Raw genomic sequence first — 25,747 nt, forward strand, 5'->3', positions numbered from 1 at the left:
TAAATCCCTCATTTCATTTGAATTGCAGCTCATACCACCTTCCTACTACATAAGCCTCAAAGACCTATTCCCCTGCTCCAATCACGATGACTGCTCCTATGTGTTTGTGTATGCCCATATACATACACCTTGTCTCTCTGGTCAGAATGAGAGCATAAGCTGTTTTACTTGTCTTTATATCCCTGATACTTGGTCCATAGTAGGTGAATAATAAAAGCTTCTTTATTGATTCATGATGTTAACTTAGTGTTTTCTCCACTGTCTTCCTGCCATCTGATTAACTGATTTCAGGAACAATGGGAAGCAGTTCATTGCCAGATAACAGGAACCATGTTGGTATCTGAGTAATTTGGTGGTAGGTGGCCTTGGTGGTCAGAAAGGTTGGTAAAGACACATCATATGTTGAGGATTCCTCTTTTATCATCATTGTGGTGGGTGGGGATGTGTTTGTGTGGGTCTGGGCCTTGTCTGGTACTGCTCTAATACATATACACAGTATTCATGAGAAGGAAGAACAAACATTCAAGCCCTACTTAGCATGGCCAGTCTACTTGGTACTAGGTAAAGTTGCCCCAGGTCAAAGCCTTAGAGTAGGAAATGGGATCAATGGCCCTTCACAACACACAGGGAGAAAAGCTAAGTGCACGATACCAAGATGTAATTTTATGACTTTTCTTCCCATCATCCACAGTAATTAGTTTGCCTTCTTTTCACAGCGCCTAATAATAGTTCTTTAATGATAATGACTAGAAGGCCTCTGCGTTAAACTGAGTTTAACCACTAACTACAAGTTCAGAGGCTCTCCTACTCCATTGACCAGACTTCTTCTGTGAAATTAATAGACTAATCGGTACAGCCAACCACGCAGGGCAGTCATAATTTACTTGGATGTGAAGAGTGTCCACATGCACAATCGATAAGGAAAATAAATAGGAGGAGGATAATGGCAGATTTCTAATTTAAATTAAAATCTGCTAAAGTGATGGAAGGCACAAAGCTCTTTGTTTTGCCTTGGCAAACAACCCTAAGCCTTCTTGAAAAAGATAGCTACCCTGCTTGCTCTACAGTAATGTGCTTATGCCATGACTAGCAGCATGATGGAATACTTCTGGAGCAAACCCTCTGGCAACTGCAGGGCAGAACACTTTTTAGATTTCATGCTAGCTCATTTTAGCTTTGAACACTCTTCCTGGCAGAACTCCAGCACAACTGAGGTGAGTCTGCCTCAGTGATGAGGCAGTGGAAACCCTCTTGGAGATGCTCTGATAGATCCCTGGCTACTGTGAAACTCCTACCCTGGTGCACTAGAGAAACAAAGACTGGGCACTGGCAAACTCTGCTTAGTGCCCTAAAAGCATTGTAGGATCATGCAGTTAGGGCAAGAAGGACTCTTAGAAGCTATCCAACCCAACCTCCTCATTTTAGAGCTGAGGAACCTGAGGCATGGAGAAGTTAAAAGATTTGTCCAAGGTCTCCTAAATGGTAAATGTCAGGTGGTAGGACTGGAACCTATGCCCTCCATCTTCAGGGCCAATACAAAAGTATCAATTGCAGAGAAAATGCTGATCTCCTTTGAAAGAGGGAGTTCTGGGTAAGGCGCTATCCTACCAAGTTAAGAGAATACCAGTTCCAATATTCAGCATTTCACTTTGAAGATATAGCTTATGTCCAGGGCATGTGCTGGCAAATGCCAATATTTGCATTTTTCTTCTCTGAGTCTTCATGGAAAGGTAAAGTGATACAAACTAGTAAAACGCCTATGTTAACAAAATAGAGCACAGTACCTCACAACACTGATTAGCCATAGCTCATGGAAGCCCCAGTGATATGTGCAGTCATAGACCTTTGACCCAGAAGAGCCCTGAGATATCTCCCAAGGTCTCACGGTAGCATAACGACTCTGGGTCAGGGTTACCTTATTTATAAAAGAGAGAGCTCGACTGCGATTCTCTAAGCTGCTGCCTTCCTACGCTCAATCTGTATTCTAGCCCAATTCCCTCATTTTAAAGATGAAGGAACTGATGCCCAGGGGGAAAAATAGCTTGTCCAACATCACAGGGAGTAGTAAAGACAAGATTTGAACTTAGGTCTTCTAACTCCAAAATCAGCCCCTGTTTCTACCATATATGATATCATCATGAGAAGAAAAAGAATTATCAACATGTTATGTGGGTAACATTTCAAGAGGCTTACATACATACATACATACATACATACATACATATATATATATATATATATATATATATATATATCAGCACATTTTAAGATTATAACATTGTGAGTAGGAAGGACAGATATTATTGTTTGTTTTACAGGTGAAAAGTCAAATGTGCAGGATAGCTAAGTTGAATTGCCTAAGGTCACATAGGTAATGAGTAGCAGGGCTTCAACATGTTTCCAGACTCTTGATTCTATGAATGTTTTTTAGACTCTTTCTCCCATACAAAAAGAAAAGAACTCCATGGCTGGCCTAATTCAAGTGACTTCCTTGGTGAGGCTAAAATGGATAGGCTGCAAGTTGGTGTATCTAACCCAAGGTCCAGAAGGTTACAGACATAACCACTATTATATAACCTTAGCCCTGGCTTTTTTTTTTTCCATATGACCCATTACAGTCATTGACAAATGTTCTGTTACTCTCACTAAGAGATGTACACCTTTTCAAGGTCTCAGAGGATGCCCTTAAGTTTATTTCATTGGACACTGCTACTGGCAGAGAAAATGTCATCAAAGAGAGCCCTCTCTTCCTACTTGCCAGCCCCATACTACTTTTGAGTTCTGCTTGTTAATACTAGAATAAGCAAATAGAAGAAAGGCATGATAAAAAAAGACCTCACTATGGTAGAACTCAAAAGAATTGGATTCTGCTATTGGCTCTGACATTGCCTATGAAAAATTATGCCAGCTATCTGGACCTCAGTTTCCCTATTCATAAAACTGGGGAGGGAAGATGAAGCAGATGATCTCTAGAGTCATCAGAGGTAACTGGTGCATTACAGAGTACTTACCAGAATCTCAAGAAAATAATTTAGCCCACTTTAAGTTTTACTTTTCTTAGCAGCTAACTTCTCTGGACTAGCAGGGAAGAAATCTCATATGGCCTTATCCTTAAAGATAACACTTTCAGTGTGAACAATGGTCCTTGTGGAATAGAAATTTTTGAGATATATATATATATATATATGTATGTATATATATGTTTTAAAATACCTATTGCCTCCTGAAGTGCACTGTGCGTGTAGAAGAACCTAAAAAGACCAATGATCATCCAACAATCTAATAACTAAACAAATAAAAGGAAGAATATGCCTATTATATTAAAACAATACATTTTCTTATGGATGTTTCAGGCTTTTGGACCAGGAAGATAACATTTGAGGTTAGAGCAAAGGACAGGATACTCAGGTTTCTTATTACTTTTCTAACTAATGAATGTATACCCCTGAAACTATAACCACACTTACGAGCAAGTTCTCATAGTCTTCCAGCTACCTAAAGGTAGTTTCATTGTCTCCAATATGGCCCAGTATTCTAGCTTGTCAAAACCTATTTGAATTAGATGGCCTTTGTCACCTTATGTGTTCCCTACCAATTTTAGGTCAAGTGCAGATCTGCTTAGTATCCTACCTATCTTGTTCAGAGTCATTGATTAAAATGATAAATATCACTGGGCCAAATAGATCCCTGGATGACTCTGCTACAGACCTCCTTCCCTATTGATATCCAGTCAAAATGATCCAACCAAATTTGAATCCACATAATCTTACTGAAATATAGCTCACATCTCTCCATCTTGTCCACAAGGATAACATTGGGGATTGTCCGTTTTATTTGCTGAAATCAAATTAAACTAACTCACATTCCATTGGCTTACTAGTATAATAAAGACAACATAAATGGAAATGAGGCAAGTCTGGCATGGTCTGTTTTTAATGAAACTATGTTTGTACCTACCACTTTTTTTAGATATTCACTCTCCAACCATTTAATAAAACTTTCTAGAACTTTGGTAAGAATCAGTTAAACTCACTTGATATGCTGAATTCATTCTCTTCCCCTTTTTGAAAATGGGGACATTTGTCTTTTTCTAATCTTGTAGAACCTGTTCCTTACATCAGCAGGATCTCTGGCTGTAATTTGCAATTCACATGCACAGTATCTTTCAGAACCTGAAATACTGTAGTTCATCTGAGCAAAGTAACTTGAAGTCATCAAGGACAACTAAGGGCTCTTTTAAAAGCTCCCTTCACATAAGTATCAATACCCTATTGAACATTTTTTTGGTCTGCCCTTTCCAGTATTGAAAACATTTTTCCATTTAAGGGAAAAGTAAAAGCAAAATAAACAACTCTGAGCAACTGTGCTTTCTCTCTAACATCCATCAATTATTATCCCATCCACCCTGAGCAGAAATCATATTCCTTCTTTGATTCTTTTCTTTGCCCTATCAGAGATTAAAAGTTTTTATTTATGTATGATGGTGTTGGACTATTATCCAACACCTTTCTGCTCTATATCATATGGTTCAATATTTCGCATATGTGCTAAATAACTTGGGACAGAAATAAAGTCAAATAGTCCCTGCTGTCAAGGGGTTCACACTTTAAATGCGACAGATAATATAAAAAAGACAGTTTAGCCACAAGGTGAATGGAAATACCTAGAAGTCCTAAGGATTCAATGGCCTGGTGCATGGCAAAGTCTGAGGTTCTTAGATTGCTGCATTAGGTCATAGAAATGGGGCAGATGGTAAGATCTTAGAGTAGTTCACCATCTCACCATATCTCACTAGAATTAATAGAGTTGGTGACTCCCATCCATCTCTTTAAAGAGTTCCCCCTTTTTTCCCAATTAGAATTGTTTTCCTTCATGCTTTCATAATTTTTTGAGTGTCTTAAGAATATTCTATCCCTCCTGTGTTTACTTTCCCTGAAGAATTTTAGCCTATCTTACCTGCCCTTTGAGCTCTGAATCTACACTTTCCCAATGCATAATAGGTTTGACTACTCCTAGTTTTCCTGTGACAAATTCTAAAATAGAACAATTACTTTGCACCTCCCTGGGTTCCTACTATTTCCACCTCATCGACCAATTCTACTTGACTGTGAAAATTAGATCCTGAATAAAACTTCCCTTTCCCTTATTCTAAAAGGTTATTGACAACCTTCTTGAGCCTCAGTTTGTGACATGTGACATCTGTGACATTAAGGGGTTGGATCATAAATGATCTCTCAAATTTACCGTGACATGAAATGAAGAAATATGAACTGGGTGATACTAGCATAAGGTGAAATTGCAGACAGTTGAACAACCAGGTCCACAGGATATTGACTCTATAGATAACCTAGATGGAGGCTTCTATGGAATGTTGTATGTCTCCATCTCTAGCCCCTTCTTATCTACTGTTTTATCAGTTGCAGATCAAAGATGATGTACTAACTAAATGAGTTGATGGCACAAGCTAGTGAGGACAGAAAATATAAAAAGGACAGATTTCAAAATATCTCAGTGGTATGGCACAGTGAGCCAAATAGGTGAAATTAAACATAGATAAGTATGAAGTGATAGAATTTTAATGTTGGAAAGACTGTAGAAGTTGTCTAATCTAATTCCTATAGAAAGTACAAATCATCATCTCATACTCAAAAAATTAAAAATAAGATGGGAGAGATGCAGCTTTGTAGCAATCCAATCAAAAATGTGTTTCAGAGTTTTGCATAACGACATACTTAATATGAACCAAACCTGTGATGTAGGTGCTAAAACGTAAAATATTATGTTACTTAGTTAGAAGTATCTGGTTGAAGTCAAGAGGTCTACTCTTGACTCTACTTGACAATACTCTACCACAGATTTTGTGCTAGATGGCACATTTTAGAAGAGGTATTGACAAAGTAGGTTGCATGTAGAGGAAGGTGACCAGGATAGTGAGAACTTGAAAATCATCTCATACAAACAAGACATAGGGATATATTAATCTGGAGAAGAAAAAGCAGAGGAAAACATGATGAAATATTTAAAATTTTCTCATGGCTCAGTATAAGAAACAACTTTTTGATAAACAGAATTGCCTAATGATGGAATAGATTATCTCATAATATAGTTAGCTCCCCATCACTGGAAATATTCAACAGTGATTGTAAATCCAAAATAACAGTTTGAGAGCTGGAAGATTCCTTGGGGGCCATATATTCCAACCTCTTCAAGAAATGAGTATTCACTATAACAAACCTAACTGATCAAATTAAATATATATAAACATACGGACATACATAAATTTGTATATATATAAAGCACTTTTAAAGTACTACATGAATTCTAACTCTCATCATTACAATTACTATTATTGTTGTTATTTTAATTAATATTATTGAAGTTCTCCAAGGAGAGGTCATCTATGACTTCTTGAGGCAACTCATTCCACTTTTGTACAGTTCCAATGGTTAGGAACCTTTCCCCCCCAATATGAAGCCGAAATTAGCTTCTTGGCACTTTCCTTGATTGTTCTTGGTTTTGCCCTGTAGGGTATAAATAAAAAAGTTTAATGCCCTTAAATGCTTAAAGATAGCGATCTTTTCTCCAGGTTAAACTTTCCCATTCCCCTCAATCTATCCATATATGTCATGAACTCTTGCATTGTGGTTGCCCTCTCTTGGACATTGCTCAAACGTTCAATATCCTTCTGAAGCTGTGGTTCCCACAAATGAACACAGCGTTTCAGAGTACAGTGGAATTATCACCTCCGTATTCCTGAAAGTTGCCCTCATTAAATGCAGTCTCCAAATCACAAGGCACTTAGGAGGATTAGTAGATAAAATGCTGGGCCTGGAGTCGGAAAGACCTGGCTTCAAATCTAACCTCAGATATTCATGAGCTGTTTGACCCTGGGCAAGTCACTTAGCTTTGGTTTACCTTAATCCACGGAGAAGGAACTGTCAAACCAATCCAGTATCTTTGCCAAGAAAATCCCATATGGGGTCAAAAAGAGTTGGATATGACTGAACAATATAATCACTTAGCTTTCTGGGGGTTGCCACATTATACTGAGGGTTCATATTGAACTTTTGGTCCACTAAAACCTCCCAGATCTTTTTTCTTTTTTGTAACAGCTGTTGTCTTACTGCACATGATCCAGTTTTTGTTTGTGAATGTGATTTTTTCCTGAATGTAAGAGTTTACACTTATTTCTATTGAATTTCATCATACTAGATTCAGCCCAATTCTTTATCCTTTCAAGACACTTTTGGTCTTGACCATCACCCATTGTGGCAGTTGTCCTTTCTAACTTGCTGTCATCTTCAAAGCCAAAGAACACACCATCTACCACCTTATCAAAGTCATTGATAAAAGCTTTATAGAGCACATGGCCAAGTAGACCCCTGGGATACCCTATTGGAGATCTCTTGCCATATTGGGTTGGGTTTATGATATTTATCAAAAACTTTGCTGAAATCTAGGTAAACTATATCTACCACATTCTCCTTATTTACTAGTTGAGTTATCCTGTCAAATAAAGAAATAAAGAGATAGACAGACAGACAGACAGAGAGAGAATAAGATTAGATTTGTCTAGCATGAGGAAGCCATCGTAGCTCTTTGAGATCCCTGCTTCCTTTTCCATATATTCACCAATCATTTAAACTGTTCTCAAATTTTCCCAGGAATTGAAGTCACTGTCAGTGGTCTATAGTTTGCAGACTCTGTTCCTTTCTCTTTTATGAAAATCAGGATATTTGTCCTTCTCTAGTCTTGTGATATCTTTTCCATATTCTATGATTTTTCAAATATCATTGACAGTGGGTCATCAATCCTATCTGACAGTTCTTTTAAGACCTGAGTATGTAATTCATCTGGACCAGGTGATGTGAATTCATCAAGGACAGCTGGGTGCTCTCTTACTTCCTCCCTCCTTATCTTTAGCATGAATTCCCTGCTAGCCATTTTGTAGTGGGATGCTATAAAAAGGATTCCCTGCTTTTTCGTGTATGGCTAGGGAAGGATAGAGAGAGGATTGGCTTAAATGACCTCTAAAGTCTTTTCTATCTTTAAGATTTATGGATCTAGCTCTAAACTTCTGATTCCACAGCTTGGTGATTTATTTGTGGAACATTGCAGAGGGTTTCTTCATTTATTTAACAGACTATTGACCATACTGCTCCTTCAAGTTCTCTTTGTCTACACACTGTAGCAAGCCAGGCAAGACTGTAGTTTAGCTCTCTTAGCTCCTGCCTCTTGGCCCCTCATTCTCTCTCCACGTATATCTTGGTAGAGTTACTAGTATAGATATAAATCATAACATAGAGTTGATAATCATGATACTTTTCCGGCACAAAGACTGACTGGTTAATAGCAGTAATAAAAATAATTGCTATTATTTCTATGTCACTTTGAGGCTTAAAAAAACATGCTTTTTTCCCACAGCAACACTATAAATTAAATACTTCAAGTATTGTCAACCCTATTTTACAGATGAGAAAACTGAGATGTTGAGAGGTGAAGTTACTTCCTCACAGGTCTAAGAAGAGGAAGGTCTAAGACATGGAATTAGAACCAAGATTCTAATTCTTCAAGTCTGATGCTATTTCCACTGTTCCATAGTGCATCATTCCCTTGATGTTTCTGCAAGGTGGCTTTTGGAATGCCTATGACATTTTCATTTTGGAGGTGCTTAGTTCCTAGGAGCTAAGGGTGATACACATCGATTTAACTTAAAAAGATAATCAATCTCCAGGGGCTGAATTGATCTCATGCTGGCACAGCTGCTTGCAGAGGGAACTGATTATAATGTATTTTTCATCTCCAACTGAAGATTACTTTAGGAAACTCTTTTACATAATTATGAAGATGCAGAAAATTCAACCTTGGAATTGAAAGGCAGTAGAGACTATGCATGATGACCCACCTCTTGGTCCTAAAGGGAGAGGTGTGCCATTAAGCTGCACTTTTGTCCCAAATATTAGTGTGGGGCTTGAAAGCACTTTGTAAAAAAAGGACATTTTCTTCTAGTTTTCAAAATTCTACCCATGAGTTTCAATGATATGTATATAACTGTGTGTATACATATATGTATATATATATATCTTTTTATCCACAGAGAGACAAGATGGTATAGCCTTGGAGTCAGAAAGACCTGAGTTTATATTCTGATTCTGATATATATATGCTGTATAACCCTAAACAAACAACTTCTTTTCTCACTTCCTCGGGTAACTCCCTAGGGCAGTGGTAGATAGATAGATAGATAGATAGATAGATAGATAGATAGATAGATAGATAGATAGATAGATGGATGGATAGATGGATAGATAGATGATAGATGTAGATTATATATCATACTATATATATATAGATAGATAGATGTCACATATTTGTAATATTTTTATATTGTGTTCCATGGCTTAGTGGATAAAGAGTGGCTTCATAGGCAGGAAGATTTTAGTTCAAAAAAACTACTCCTCCATTTTATTTAGTTCTGCCGAATATGGTTTGTGTGCCCCTGGGTGAGTTATTAAACTTCTCAGCCCTTTCTATGACTGTAAGATGGAGAGGAGGTGCCTACATGAATTGGTAGAGGAAGTTTCCTCATCTGAAATTTCTAGTGAAGTCATTGCTTCAATACCTTTTCCCATTTAATTTATTCACACATACATAGATACATACACACATCCCTACATATATGCACATATTTATGCATATATATACACACATATATGCATGTGTTTGTGTGTATGTGTGTGTATATAATATGAGTATTTGTTAACAAAGTCTCCATCAAATTGTGAGCTCGTTGAGTGCAGATACCGCCTTTTGTCATTCTTTGTGTTCCCAGCTCTTAATACAGTGCACTCAGTAGGAATTTAATAAATGCTTATTGACTGACTGACATTAAAGTCTGCCTCTGATTGTGCTATCTTGTTTAGTGGTGACCCTTGTTTCTTAAAGGTAGTTGTAGCAGAGGGTCAGCATTGCTTAAGTTCTTCTGTTGTCCTGGAAAGGTTCTGAATATGGTTTTGGATTTGGGATCAATGTCTCTAATATGAGAACTATCCTAGCTAAGTTTGGAGACTCTCATCACCAGCATGGCCATAGGATGATAACTTTTCATAGCCATAGAAACTCTGAAAGGTCATTTGCTAAGATGCCAAATACAATATGGTCTGCATTAGGGGAGGGCACACGCTCAATGAAATAATAGTTCTTTGAAATATTGAATGCAGAGGATAAAAATGATTGAAATGATGAGGAAGAAGCTGTGGGATAGAAATAATAATGGCCACCATGATGAAGAAATGAAGGTAACCACTCTTCTTCCTCCTCCACCTCCTTGAATTCTTTTCCAACTGCTTTCTGTCCAGCTCACAGTTGAAACCCTCCATGTGTGTTGTTTCCTACATCAGAACGAGAGCAAGGACTCTCTTACTTCTTTATTTGTATCCTCAGATCTTAGCACATAGTAAGGGCTTAAAAAGTACTTCATTCATTCATTCACACTTAGTAATACTTTTGCATTTATGAAATATTTTATATGGGTTATATTATTTCATCCTGACTACAACTCTGTGAAAAAATTATGTATTGTTAATTTCTGTTTTACAAATGAAGAAACTGAGGCTCAGAAAAGTTAAATGATTTGTCCAAGTGACATAGCTGGGACTTGAACCCAGGTCTTCTGATTCCATTTTCCTATTTTCCACCATATTGTGTGGTCTATCTTCTTCTAGGCATTTGGCATTTGCTCTGTATTGTTGTTGTTTAGTCGTTTTTCAGTTGTGTCTGATTCTTCATGACTCCATGTGGGTTTTTTTGCGGAAGATGCTGGAGTGGTTTGTCATTTCCTTGTGCAGCTCATTACACATATGAGGAAACTGAGGCAAACAGGATTAAGTGACTTGTCCAGGGTCACACAGCCAGAGCATGTCTGAGGCTGTATTTAAGCTCAACTCAACAACATGGGTCGTCCTGATTTCAGGTCTAGCACTCTATCCACTGTGCCACCATACCTCGCACATATTCAATTAGCTCGAGGGAACTATCTATGTAATAGGAGCATAGATTTAGAGTTGGAAATTACCATAGAAGCCATGTCATTCAACCCCTCATTTCATAGATGAGGAACTAGGACCTAGAAAATTTCAATGACTTACCCAGGGTCACACAGATGGTAAAAGGCCAAAACAAAATTTGAACCCATCTTCCTGACTCCATGTTCAGTGCTAGACCTAATACTGGATGCCTGGTAAAATGAGCTCCAAAAGCACTCAGGAAAAATTGTTTAATGACAGAATTTTGTACAGTCAGAGAAGGTTTTTCCAAATTAGGTTGGTTGTTAGGAATCAAATTAAATAAGCATACTCTCTATTAGTTAATAAAGGACCATAAAAGAGCCCCTTTCTGAAATTCCCCTTTGAGACAGAGCCATCTAACATTACGATATGCAATAAGGACCACTTATCCTGGCTCTCATTCCTCCAAAGAATGAGGAAATTAAAAAATCATCCATCAAAAATAGTTATGTTCTTTACGTCTTGTGCTTAATACTGTGATTTAAATACTTATACTCAAAGATCATTTTTAATTTAACAGGGCAAGTGTGCCAGATATCACTCAGCAAATACCATTACCACAGACAGCAGTTTGAGACCTTTTTGTTCATTTTGAAGATGAGAATTATTGAAAAGTAACCTTTTTGGTTTTCTCTGTTTTATTCTGTACTGAAATGAATAGAAAGCGAATAGGGCTTTTATTGGAAAGACACCTTCCCTTCCCCTAGTCTTTTAAAATAACCCCCAGACATGTGTCCAAGGTAATTAATTTAGTATGTCATCAAATCTATAAAATAAGGCAGGACAATATCTGTCCTAGCTGATGCTAATATAGATTTTCCATTTAGGATTAGCACTGTCATAATAATTGTTCTTGTCTTTGAAGATTGATTCATACAAGAGGTAAAGGGAGGGAAAATGGAATGAACATTTATGTAATATCTGCTATGTGCCAGGCACTGTGCTAAGTAGTTTTACAACCATTATCTTATTCCATCCTCACAACAACATGCAAGGTGCTGTTATTATCCCTGTTTTACATATGAGGAAACTGAAGCAAGCAGAGGTTAAATGACTGATCTAGAGTCACACAGCTCGTAAGTATCTGAGGCCCAATTTGACTCCAAGCCCAGCATTCTATCCACTCTAAATTTGCAAAGGGTGTCAAGAGCCTCAGGAACACACTCGCAAAAATAGATTCTAGTAGTAAAGTCTAGACAGACTAGGTTTCATTATAGTCTTCTCCCCTGTTCTTATCCCTTTCCCAATCCAACCAACCCAGAAAAACCATGCAATTCTTTCTTTCTACCTACGAATGGAGATTCTGGGCATTCTACCCAAAGAACTCCATCCTTCCAAATTGGACAAAATGTCTCCCTGACCCAGTGGCAGATGAACCCCAAAAAGCATGTAGACTCAAGTGCAACTAAGGCATTCAGACTGGGGTCAACTGGGAGAGGACTACTAGGGGTGAGGAATCCTTAGTTTTGCAGCATTCTTCATAACTTATGTCTACAAATTGCATGGTTGCCATCCTGTAATGATTTGCCATGGCATGTCAGAGCTAAGCAACTGTGCATTGATATATCTCCAGCATCATACTTCTCCTCATCACTGGCTTTTTAATTCTAGGAGTTGATTGGTTACATGAAAAAGTAATGAAGAATGAAAATTATCCCATAGGTATTATCTGGGCTCTCCCATTCTTTACCAGGTACTCATATTCCCCTCACTGCCTGTGATGGTATAGCAAATGTGGCTTTGGTTGCCTTCTACAGGTCCTCTTTATCCCTCTTCTGACTCCTGCTTCCATTTTCTAAGTTAGAATTTCTCTTGGATGTGCTCTAATCAGTTGGTTTAATAAATTACTAGACACAACGAAAAAGCTTATGTTATTTCCTTTTTCAAGCCTTCACCCTGACCCCCAGGATCCACCAACATTGTAGTTTGAACAAAAAAAGTGTTATATTATTGGAATGGGCTGTCAGCATTGCTCAGTTAGTAGGTAGCACTTCATTATAGGAGACAATTGCTGTGACTTTGGGACTTGCTCAAGTATACATTTTCAGTTTAAAGGTTGGACTTTCCATTCCCTTCTGTAATCCCAGAAGTTGTACTATACCATCCAATTGTGTGAGCTGATAACAATACTTTCACTATAGCTTACCCTCACTGAGGCTCCCATGGCTTTTTGCTTCATATATCTCCTGTGTTTCCTACTTAAATTGTTACAGACCAGTGTTAGAACTTGCATTTCTGCTGGAACCATACCAAACCATAGAGGCCAGAATCTGAGCATCAGCGGTCCACAAGTGTAAAGTACCTAAAGATAATGATTCCCTGGCATTTACCTATCACAGCATATATCTGGCCATATAGTGCCTCTTTGGGTTAAAATGTACAAGTCCAATAACATTAATAGAAAAGTTGAAGGAAATACTTCTAAAATTCATTCAATGTCATCTGTGAAAAGAAAGAATTAGATGAGATGTTTCCTTCCATTTCTGGTATTCTTTAATTACCATGCCCCTGGCACATAGTAAACATTGATAAATTCTCTATTAACCTGCCTCTCACTAATATTTTCTATTATACCAATAAGCAGTTATTAAATAACCAATTAGTAAACTAGGATCCAGGCTTTTCTCCTCTGTTTCTCTATTGAGACCCATCTCCTGTGGAAGGTCAGTCTCTCAAGGACATCACTGATTGAGATTGTCTTAGCCTTCAAGGTGCATGCTCTTCAGTCTTGCTCAGGATCCCAGCCAACTAGAATACCTTACTTTTGTTTAGAGAAATAGAAATATTTCTAAAATAAATAGAATAAAAATAGTAAATAGAATCCTATCTGGACCAGTTCCAACTCCGAGAAAATGAGTTCCTGTCCTTTTGTCCCTCCAGTAGAGTTTATTGTAACCCAGATCATGAAGGAGAAAACCAATCAGAGTGATCTGAATGGAGATGAATTCCCTTGTCCAGAGTGCTGGAGCTATATGAGTCTCATGATCAAGTCCCATGTTATCAGAAGAAGGAGCTGAAGACTTACAGCATTTCTTAAACTTACCCGTAGTCTAAGAAGTGCTGAAGGGGTCATGAGTAAAAAAAAGTTTAAGAAGCCCCGTAATCTAACCCACTTTCTCATTAAATATCCACCAATCAGGGTTGATTTTCAGTTTTTAAGGGAATTCCCCTTTCAAATTATTTAAAGCTTTTAGATTCTCCACAATTTTTGTCTTTGATTGCAAAAAGAAACTACTGGCCATCAATTCCTTGATTATTATCTAGCCTAATTAAAAAATTGATTATTATATTACCAGAAACACTGTCTCTTGGGATTCTTATTCGTCACATAATGAAAGGCAGCATGATACCTTAGGAAGACCATTTGATTAGAGATCAGATGACCTCAGTTCACATCCCTGCTTTGTAGCTAGCTTCATTACCTTGAATCACTAGATCTTAGTTTCCTCATCAGCCAAATGGAACAGTTGGACTAGATGACCTCTCACATCTTTTCCAGCTCAAAATCTATGATTCTATTTTCATAAACAGAGCAGATTAGAACCAGAAGGACGATTTTGAGCCAGACCATCATTTTGCATGTAAGAAACTGAGTTTCAGATAGGGAAAACTGTAAAGACATTTGCCCAAGGGCACACAGCTAGTTACCGGAAAATCTGGAACTGAAATGCAGGCCTCCTGTTCCAATACATTTTACATAATAAAATATATCCTAATCAACTTGCATTTCTTGAGCACTCATGAAATATACTGTATCCATCCTTACTACCTGTGCTTAAAAACAATACTTTGGGGTCTCTAGAAGACTTGATAAAAAAAAAGTACTACCATTGAAATTTCATATTGTAGAACTCTAAGTTTGCTCCTAAAGAATAATTTATACAATAAGATAATGGGTTGATTTTGTATATGGAGTATGAACATGTGACATAGCCTTTTGAAATTGTCATTTTTGTATTTCATATAATGAATGTAACTGATCATTTTTAAAATATAATCTTTCCATAATTTAGATTTGAGTAAAGTAGAATTTTTAAAAATTTCTATTAGTGTATTTATTAAGTGTGCCTAGAAAATACTGGTGAAACAAATCCAAATGCTGTAGTAATCCATTCAGTCATATTCCAGAACTCCATTGGCTCTGGGACTTCATTAATGAAGATATTCCCTCCAGTGAGACAGAATTAAGCCCACTCATGCCTTACCCATCCTGTTCACCTCTTGTGGAGTCCAAAAGCTTGCCATTACATAGAGTCCATCTCATATGCTGGGAGCCTTCCTTTAGTTTTCATTTAGTGAACGCTTTTTTAAATCTCATGGCTACTATGTGCAGAGCACTGGATGAGACTTGGGGCAAAGGAAAGTGGAGGAGAGAGAAACAATTAAAGAAAACATAGTCTTTGCCCTCATGGAGTCTACTGTTGTTTACTCGTTTCAGTACTTTGTCTCTTCATGACCCCATTTGAGGTTTTCTTGGCAATGATACTGGAGTAGTTTGTCATTTCTTTTCCCAGTTCATTTTACAGAGAAGGAAACTGAGGCAAACAAGGTTAAGTCTGAGGCCAGATTTGAACTCAGGAAGATGAGTCTTCCTGACTCCACTCCTAATGCTCTATCCACTTTGCTCCCTAGTGTCAACTCATGTGGTTTGTAATCTGGTAAAGGAAAAAGGCACAAACAGAAAATCATTATACAAAATAATACCTGTTCAATGGATCAGAAAGATGCAAAGCAGTTATGGGAAATGAAAAAGAGATCTTCATAAATCATTGATCTCTGCCTATAATCTCTGGGTCTCATTTTAGAAAAAACAAAATTTATGTTAGCTAATATGTGGTCCTTACACTAAGAACAGGATATTCTTAAGCACATTTATTTCATCTTCAGCAATGATATCTTTGTGGAATATGCAGTATTTTTTTTTAGAGTGGGGAGATGAGGCAATCAGGGGTTAAGTGACTTGCCCAAGGGTGTGTGTGTTCGTCTTTCGCTGCCAAAGAAGACCATGCCATCAGAGAAATAATGACATGACTTGCATTTGACTTTGTTTTGAGTGAGGGAGGGCTGCGCAGGTCACCAACCTCACTTCTCCTCCTGAGCCATCTGAATCCAGTGACCAGATATTCATCAGGATAACTGGAGATGTCACACACCCAGTAAGTGTCAAGTTTCTGGGACCAGATTTGACCTCAGATCCTCCTGATTCTTGGACTAGTTCTCTATTCACTTTGCCTCCTAGCTGCCCCTGTGGCACATGTAGTATTAACTGATTAAACTTGTTTAAATGATGATTATTATAAGGAAGAAATATCTCATAATGCTTTCCCCTTTAAGGTTACTTTCCATCTTGATCACTGAAACCTAGCAATATATCTTGAGGTTTACGGACTAGATTTCCTTTTTATGGACCATGCCTTAAAATTCAAATCACTCTGGCTCTCATTGATTGGCTAACAATAGGTCCAGGTCTTACTGGTTCATTGTTTGGATTCTGATAGCTCAGAATGAGTGTAAATAGCAAATGCTTCTGTTTTGGCCAGAAATCCTGAGGGTCTTCCCCTCCCAGATTGATTTTTGGGGAACGGGGAATAGGTTAGAGTCCATTCTTTGCCTCATGTTTACCAAGCTTTAATCACTGAACAGGCACTGCCTCAGACAAACTGAGACCTGAGAAAGACCTTACTTGATTTAAAAAGACCAAGGTCTCCCAGTGTATCCGGGGCCGTTTCAGTCATCCTGATCTATATCTTGCCACTGGACCCAGATGACTCCAGAGGAAAAAGTGAGGTTGGTGACTTTGCACAGCTCTGCCTCACTTAAATCCAAATCACTTACAAGTCATGACATCACCTTCCTGATGCCTTGGTCCTCTTCAGGAATGAAGGAAAACAACAATAACCTTCCATCTACTCTATATGTCCTTTGTATATGTATATGTATGTATGTATGTGTTGTCTCACCTATTAAAATGTGAGCTTCCAGAAGACAGGGACTGTTTTTCCTTCTTCTCTGTATCCTTAGAGCTTTGCCCTGTGTTTCGCACATAGTAAGTACTTATAAATAATTATTGATTGATTGACAATACATAGTGTAATTATTAATTATAGCTGATAGAGGCATTCAAACTATTAACACTTATTGACTGCCCACTGTGGACAAAGTACCACATTAGGTACTGTGGAAGATACCAAAAAAGTAAATGGATATTGTCTCTGCCCTCAAGAGGTTTACAACCTAGCATGTCACCCTGGAAGAACTCAGATGGATGGTTAGAAAGAATATACCTAGGAACTGTTCTTATCCAACGATAAAATAAACTACCTTGTTAATAACAAGCATTTATACAGCACTTTAAAGACATTACATACAATGTCTTATACTGATTCTCAGAGTAATCATTGTCAAGTATGTATGACAAGTCTTATTTATATTGCCTATTTTACAGATGAAAAAAGAAAGGGTCAGTGTGGTTAAGGCTCTTGCTTATATTTCAGAGATGATATTTGAAGCCAGGTCTGGACTGATTGAGCATTGACCCTGTCTTCCTCATCATCCAGCCTCTATACAACCTCCCCTTCTATAACAAAGGCTAGGTAACTATTTGTCAACCAGAGACAGTGGAGAAGAGATTTCTTGAGTTTGGATGAGAGAGTGAAGGAAATGCTTTACAAGCTACTTGTTTGAGCTTTTAGCTCACAGATAGTAAAATGTTATCTTGTGATATTATGTGATCTGTTGCATTGTTTTTACCATGCTCTAATAAGCATTCCCAGTAGTTTCTGCAGAAATCATTTTCTTTAAAGGTCTTTGGCTCTAATGAGACATAGCTTCATTCTCCTCACTTTGCAGATCATGTCTTTTCATGGATGCTTTAAAAGATATGTAATTTCATCAATGGAGTGGAAACTCCCTCTACTGACTCAGATTTCAACTTCTGATCATGAGCTTTCCATCAGTGGTTCAGCAAATGGTAGAGAAACAGTAGTCCATCATCTGGCTTACAGTCAATTTTTTTAAGCTCTGTAGCAGCTTTTCAAACTTTTGTATCTCTGGTACAGCTTACCATGCCTCAGAGTCACACTCAGTCTAAAATAAGGCATTGGAATGTTGTTTTTTTAATGCCACAATTTTCTGAATTCTTTGTTGTACATGTTTATATACAATTTCATGCTTCATCTTTGGATGACATTTATTCCTATCAAATTTTGTGCAAAAATTAGGAGAATTATCCAAGAAAATATTCCATTAAGGTAATAAGTATCAGTTGACCTGGATATAAATACTTGCCCTTTTGAACCTCAGTTCCTTTGTCTGTAAAATGGTGGTTAGTAAGCATATCTTTTAAGGTCCCTTCCATCTCTACATTTTATGTTCCCACTGTCACTAGTGAAATGAGAAGAATCAAACTGTATTTGATCAGCTGCGCAGAAATAACTGATGGTACTTGTTGCTATATCATTTTGAGTCATTTTTAAATCATATCTGCCCCTTCATGACCTCACTAGCGGCTCTCTTGGCAAAGATACTGAAGTGATTTACCATTTCTTTCTCAAATTCACTTTGTAGATAAGGAAACTGAGGCAAACAGAGCTACCTGATTTACCCAGGGTGACACAGCTAGTAAGTGTCTGAGGTCAGATTTGAACACAGGTCCTTCTGACTCCAGGCCTGGCAGTCTGTCTGCTGGGCCTTCTAGCTGCCCTTACAGCATCATAGAGTATGTAGTTTGAGTTGAGAGTTTGAGTTGAGAAACATGGGTTAGAACCCCCACTGAGATGCTTGCTAGCTTTGTGACTTTGGTCAGTTATCTTCCTCTCCTGGGGCTTCTATTTTTCCATCAGTAAAATGAGGGAAGGGCTCCCTAGGGTCCCTTCCAGCTTTAAATTTATGCCCCTGTGATCTGTAAAATTGAACTAATAATGCTTCTGCTACACACCTCACAGGGTGTATGTGAGGAAAGTGTTTTAAAAACCTTAAAGCATTGTATAGCCCTTAAAATGTTCTAGAGAAATATCAGTGGATATTTTGTTGTGTGAAGTTCTCCCCCTTTCATTTATGGTAACAGTAGAAAATAGTAGAATGTGTAAAGACACTTTAGTCAGATTTTTTTTGTGGGTTTCACCCTCCTTTCTTTTTCCATACAGTCATTCTCAGCACAGCACCACGACTCGTCAGCCCTCAATGACTCTGCAGCGAGCCATCTCTCTGGAGGGGTAAGCAAAGCATTCCAGAGCTCCCATTCTGAGGGAACTCCACAATACTGAGCACAGCGGGGCTACTCAAATGAAGTGCAGACAGACACGTCTTATGAGGCCTTGATGCTCAAATGCACATACTACTTACACACCCAAGGGCGGGCTTTTGACAAATTAAAATTAGTAGTGGAGATTATTCTTATTAATTCATTCATAACTGTCTGATAGATGCTTAGTGTTTGAAAAAACATTCCATCTTGAAATTCTGTGTTTGAATGAACCTATCCCAGTAGGGCTAGGGAGTTAGTTATTTATGGCAGAATCCAAAAGTAGAATAGATTTCCTCATGAGGTAGTTAGCTACCCATCACTGTTCATTGTTGGTGGAGTTGTGAACTGACCCAACCTTTGGAGAGCAAGCTGAAATTATGCCCAAAGAGGCTGGATGACTTCTTATCAAAGATATGACAGAAGACTTTGTTTTCAGGTATGGGTTAGGTTAGATGACCTTTGAAATCACTTTCTAACTTCTGAGACTGTGTTATTTTGTAATTCTGTGATCCTAGGTTTGAGTGGAATCAATTAAGCAAATATTTATTATATTCCTATTGTATTCCAATTACTGTGCTAGAATGTGGGGACACAGAGACAAAAATGAAATCATTCTTGCCTTCAAGGAGCTTACACTCTACCAGGGCAGCTGTTCTTAATCTTAACTTGAGGTTTGAAAAGATTTGCACACTGTGTATTAATATACTTGGTTTTATGATCTTATGTATTTTATTTTATGCACTTGACAACATTATTTTGAGGATATGTCTGTGGGCTTCACTAGACTGCCAAAGGGGATCACGACCCCAAAATATTTAGAATCCCCTGTACTAGGGAGCTACAACATCTACAAAAATAAGTATTGTACAAGGAATATCCAGGAGAGAATGTGCATTAAATAATGGGAAAATTGTGAAAGGTTTCACAGAATAGATGGCAGCTGAGTTGAGCCCTGAAGCAAGGTGAGGACTCAGAGAGAGAAATGAAGAAGGCGTCCATGCTAAACGTGAGATACAAATTGTGCAGGGAAATGGGCAATGGAGGATGGAATTAACAAAACAGTCACAAATCCCTTTTGACTGGAATGTGAAAAGGGGAATAAAATTATATTAGGCTAGAAAGTTAGGTTGAAGCCAGCTTATAGAGGCCTTAAATGCCAAGCTAAAAGTTTTATGTTAAACCAGAAATGGCAGGGAGCCACTGAAAATTTTTGAGTAGGAAAATGGTATAATCAGTCCTGTGATTTAGGAGTGGCAGCATGACATATTGGATAGGCTGCTGGACTGGGAGCGAAGAAGACCTGAGTTCAAATCCTACCTCACTGTGTGACTAAGTTGTTCACTTAATCCCTATGCCACAATTTCATTATCTATGAAGTGAGAGAGTTGGACTCAGTGACTTTTAAGTTCCTTGTCTGATCTAAATTTATTAGTTATGTACATATATATGTATGTGTATACATGTATATGTATATATATGTATGTGCATGTATATGTGTGTATATATTTTTTAGATTATTTTGGCAGTTATGTAGAGGACAGAATGCTACGACAAAGCAAGCAGACCAAATAGGAGGCTATTACAAGAATATATATGAGAGATGATGAGGGCAGTAGCTAAAGTGTAGGTAGTTAGGATGACCTGAGTCTTCCTAAGTAAGCCTGAGATATTTACTATAAGAATGACCTGGCTAAGTCACTTAACCTCTGTCTTCCACAATTTTCTCTATTGCGAAATAGTGATTATAATAATAATGTCTACCCTACAGAGTTGTTATGAGGTTAAATAAGATAATATTTGTAAACTTTAAAGTGATATATAAATACTAGCTCTTATTATTTTTAAGCAGTAAGGTACAAGAAATGTTATGGTACAAGAATTGACAAGACTTGACAGCTGCTTGTATGGAGGTAGTCAAGGATGACTGCAAGGTTGTAAACCTGGTTGTTTAAAAGGATGGCTATATTCTCAATAGAAATACCAAAGTACAAGGGAAATGTAGGTTTAGAGGAATCTAATTGGTTACCTTGTGGATATATTACATATTTGTACATAATGCATTTTAGATATCAGTGAGATATCAAGGAAAAAATCCAGCATAAATCATTATTGCTCGACTATAAACATGCATCTGTGTGTAGGTATGCATGTATACATATGTGTGTATGTCTGTATTTTTGTATGTATGTATATGAAAAGATACAGGTGCTTCTGACTTAGAAGAATATTTTTATCTATGAAAAGTTAGGTGATTTCTAAGAGATCAAGTGTAGAGAGTGAAGAAAAAGGATTCTAGAACAGTCCTAGGTAAAAACCATGCAAAGGGGAAAGGAAATCAGCAACTATCCAACAAGGAAGAAATGGAGCAGGGGGAAATGGAGCAGGGGGAAGACCTGCTGGTGAGAGGAATACAAAAAGTGAGCAGTTTGACAGAAGTCAAGGGTGGGGTCCAGAAGGAGGTTTGGAACAATGTCAAAGATAGCAGAGAGGTCAAGCAGGATCAGAACTGATAATAAAAAAAAAAAAAGACTATTGGATTCATAAGTTAAGAGAACATTCATAATCTTGAAGAGAACAGTTTTTGTTGTTGAGTGGTAAGGTTAGAAAGTAGAAAAGATTGGGAAATGAGTAGGTAATGAGGAAGTGGAGGCAGTAAATGTAAACAGTTATTTCTGGGAGTTTGCCATTGAGAGAGGGCAAAAGGTAATATTTGAAGAAATGGCAAAGTCAAATGAAGACTTTTTTAAGATTAGGGTAAATCTAACATTTTGAAGGCAAAGCTAGATTAAAAATGAGAGACCATGAATGATGGAGTTCTCTTCTGGAAGATGTACAATGGCATGGAATGGCACAGGATGGGATGGGATGGGATCTAGTATACAAGGTAGAGGGTAGATAAAGTAGATGTTGGAGTTGATCCAGGACTAGAATGACCTGGAAAATGGTAGAACAAAGGGGCAAAGGAATCAAGGGTAGATGATAATATATTTATTATGTAGTTACAATGTTGAGAAAGGAAAGGAAAGCCAGCTGGACTGGGACAACAGAGAAGAAAGGATGAGCTGGAAGTGGGGATAAGAATAGGTTGCAGAGGAATGAGGCAGAGGAAGAAATAGAAAGTTTTGAGATTATGATCAGAGATGATCATTTCAAAGTTCAATATCATGGAGGCTAAACATTTATAGGTAATTTTCAGGGGTATGGCATTCCTGGAAGTAGCCTGAGATATAAGGCAAAGCTATAGATTGTGGAAGTTAAAGAAGCTGGTGAACTGAGAGACCTGGATGTTTGAGGGTTTATAACAATATGTGTTTGGTAGGTAGGTAGGTAGGTAGGAGAGAGAGAGAGAGAGAGAGAGAGAGAGAGAGAGAGAGAGAGAGAGAGAGAGAGAGAGAGAGAGAGAGATGATAGATAGATATGTTGTGTCTAATTTTACATGGCCCCTTGGACTTTGTCCATGGAATTTTCTTGGCAAATATAATGGAGTTGTTTGCCATTTCATTCACCAGAATGTCCTCATTTTACAGATGAGGCAAATAAGAGTTAAGTGACTTACTCAGGGTCACACAGCTGGTATCTGAGACTGGATTTGAACTTAGATATTCCTGGTTCCAAGCGTGGTGCTCTATCCACTGAACTACCTTGCTACCCATATATTGATGTACCCAAGTAAAAAGGAAAGAGGTGTTGGTTTGAAGAGAGAGTCTGAGACAAATAGTCATCTCCTTGAGAAAGGAAGGGCTGGGGAAATGGGGAAGAAAGGAGTAGCCTGGAAGCCAGTAGGTAATGCCAACAAGGAACTGGACCAGAGCGTATACACTGATGGAGTGAACTTCAAAGGAGGAGAGGATGTTGACTGGCAGAGTAAGGGTCTTCAAAATGGCAGTGGGGATTAAGGAGCACAAGGAATTCTATTCTTAGCCCATTGTGTCAAGGAACATGAGAAAAAGGGCAGCCAGAAGGTGAGGATAGCCAGGAAAGAAGTTCCTAGACTAAATGACTGCTAAAATCCCTTCCAACTCAACGATTCCATAATGTCCTGTTGAATTACCATTAAGTACGGAGCTTTTGTCAATGAAGCAAGGGAAAAGTAAAGAGCTGGAAAATTATCATCTCAAGGTTGTGTAAACAGATATGAGGGGAAAGGGAGAGCTAAAGGGAAAAACGAAAGAGGAAGCTAAAGGGGGGGGAAAGACAAGAAAGAAAAGGGAAGAGAAATGAGTTGTTGAATTATAACTACAATATTAAAATTTTTCTTTCAGAAAAAAATATTTTTCTTACTTTAAGGCATCTAAGCAAAAGGAAAATTATTAGCACTGATGGGATGGTTCATAGAGCTCTATGTGATGGATGGAAACAGCAACTTGGAAGGAGCCTCATCAATCTTCTGCTTTGCTTTGCTTGTCTGACTTCTTTTATCAGATATTTGGAAAACATTCATAATTTAAAAAAAACTTTTGTGAGATTAATACAGATGCACACACATGAACACATGTACATCTTATAATGCTTTATTCATCAGGTCCAAGAGTTCCTTTTTGCATAAGATTTTAGTAAAGTACAAGATTTATAATCATTTTCTACTGGGGAGTAGAAGGATCACTTAATTAAAAAAGAAAAATAAAAGGTCATTTGTTTTAAAGTTAACAAGCTTAAGAAAATATTTCTTGACTGATTATACCAAGTTGGAGTCAGGAATTAATCTCTGTGCTATCCTTTGAAGTAACATATCCCCATTTAACAAGTGCAGTCCTCACTGGTGGAGGGAATATAAGTCATCATTTGAGTTCATTCCACTTACTGGAATTAATATTTACATGACAATAGAAGGATAAATCCTACGGAGATCTCATTCAGATCTCAGCTAAATCTACCACTGAACAGTGGAGTTCTTTTTCTGTGTGTTGACTGAGAATCAAGGGAAAACTATGGTCATGTTCCACTTCTGGGTCTCGTTTTTCTTATGTGTAAAATGGTCCTAAAGATTTAGGACTGGGAAACAGAATCAGAATTTTTGTTGAGAAAAAGTATCTGTATACATATATTATTATTATTAATACACGCATATGTGTGTATGTCTATATGTATATGTGTGTATATGTATATGTACACATGTATTTAATCTCTTAAATATATTATCTACTTAATGCATATTCAATATATGTATTTATATGTATTTGACAATGATAAATGTACATATATGTATTTAATCACTTAGTGCACTTACTTTAGAAATAATATATATATGCATACACATATATGTATGTAGGTATATGTGTATATATATAAAATATATGGTAGAGATCAAAATTAAATTTTTTCATAGTAGACTCCATTTGTTTACAGTTTTGATCTTTCTAATATAAAAATGTTACAATGAGAGTGAAGAGAGTTAGGGGAAGAGTAAGCAAAAATTTGGATAAATCATAATTCTGTATAATTTAAGAACATTATTGGTACTGGAATTATTTAGAGATAGAGGCTCATTTAACAACTCTTTCCCACAAGATCATCATCTGTGTTATTGAGAATCTATGATATGCAGAGCATAATTCTGAGTACAAAGGGATCACCATCATCATTAACAAACATTAATAACATGCCTACTAAATTCCACTCACTGTGCTATGCACCGAGGATGTGGAAAAAAACCTACAGCCCCTGCCCTCAAGTAGCTCAGTGGGCTGTGTTAGATGCCCTTTTCATTCCCTCTTCTTCCAGTAACCTCCCATCTTTCTAGAATGCCTCAAGCCTATTCCTCAGTTCCCCTCAAGAGCTAAGAGAAAAAAAATTAAATCACTTTTTAGATTCCAAGTAATTGAATTTAAACTGCAACAGCCAAGTCCGGTTGGAAATAACCAAAAGCTTCTCAGTTGTAGATAGGATTAAAAACTGAAAGCAGGCAGTAGAATATCCAGCCTTGAAAAACACTAAAAAATAGCATATATAGCCCCTTACCTTAGAGGCAATATGATTTTGTGACAAGACTGAGAATCATGGCAAAACCAGGTTCATCTTCCACTTCTGGCACTTCTTATTTATGTGACAAGGAGCAAGTCATTTAACCTCTCTGGGTCTCTTTTTTTCTATCTGTTAAATGGGTATTATTATCTCACAAGGTTCATGGAGTTGTGAGGATGCAACAGATTATGTGGAAAGTGCTTTGCCAACATAAAGAGTTATCTTAAAAAATCATTATTATTTGTTTGGGTTGGCTTTGGTGAGATTTGTATACGGAATTATAAACTCATAAAATGATAAAATTGGAATTAATCCTAAAACATAAATATCAAGTATTAGAACTCAAAAACTTGGAAGAATAACTAGTCCCAAGGGCAGAGGGATATGGATGAGGTAATTCTGAATTTGAAGTCAGGAAACCATTGGTTTATGGGGTGTTTCAGTAGTAGACATGTCTTACATGTGTTACATGGGC

General features: G+C 37.5%; 1 protein-coding gene across 14 annotated transcripts in view; it reads left to right on the forward strand.

Moving 5' to 3' along the window:
- DLG2 (discs large MAGUK scaffold protein 2) overlaps positions 1–25,747 on the forward strand; it is a 1,590,913-nt gene that overhangs the window by 1,022,396 nt on the left and 542,770 nt on the right. For 13 of the 14 annotated variants that reach the window (XM_072610680.1, XM_072610682.1, XM_072610692.1 and 10 more), the window contains one exon: positions 19,211–19,279. The exons of the other annotated variant lie outside the window; for it this stretch is intronic. In XM_072610680.1, coding sequence (XP_072466781.1) covers positions 19,211–19,279 — 69 coding nt within the window. The remainder of the gene's footprint in view (positions 1–19,210; positions 19,280–25,747) is intronic. 14 annotated transcript variants of the gene reach the window in all.

The sequence above is a fragment of the Notamacropus eugenii genome, chromosome 5 (assembly GCF_028372415.1).
Source record: "Notamacropus eugenii isolate mMacEug1 chromosome 5, mMacEug1.pri_v2, whole genome shotgun sequence".
NCBI classification, from domain to species: Eukaryota; Metazoa; Chordata; class Mammalia; order Diprotodontia; family Macropodidae; genus Notamacropus; species Notamacropus eugenii.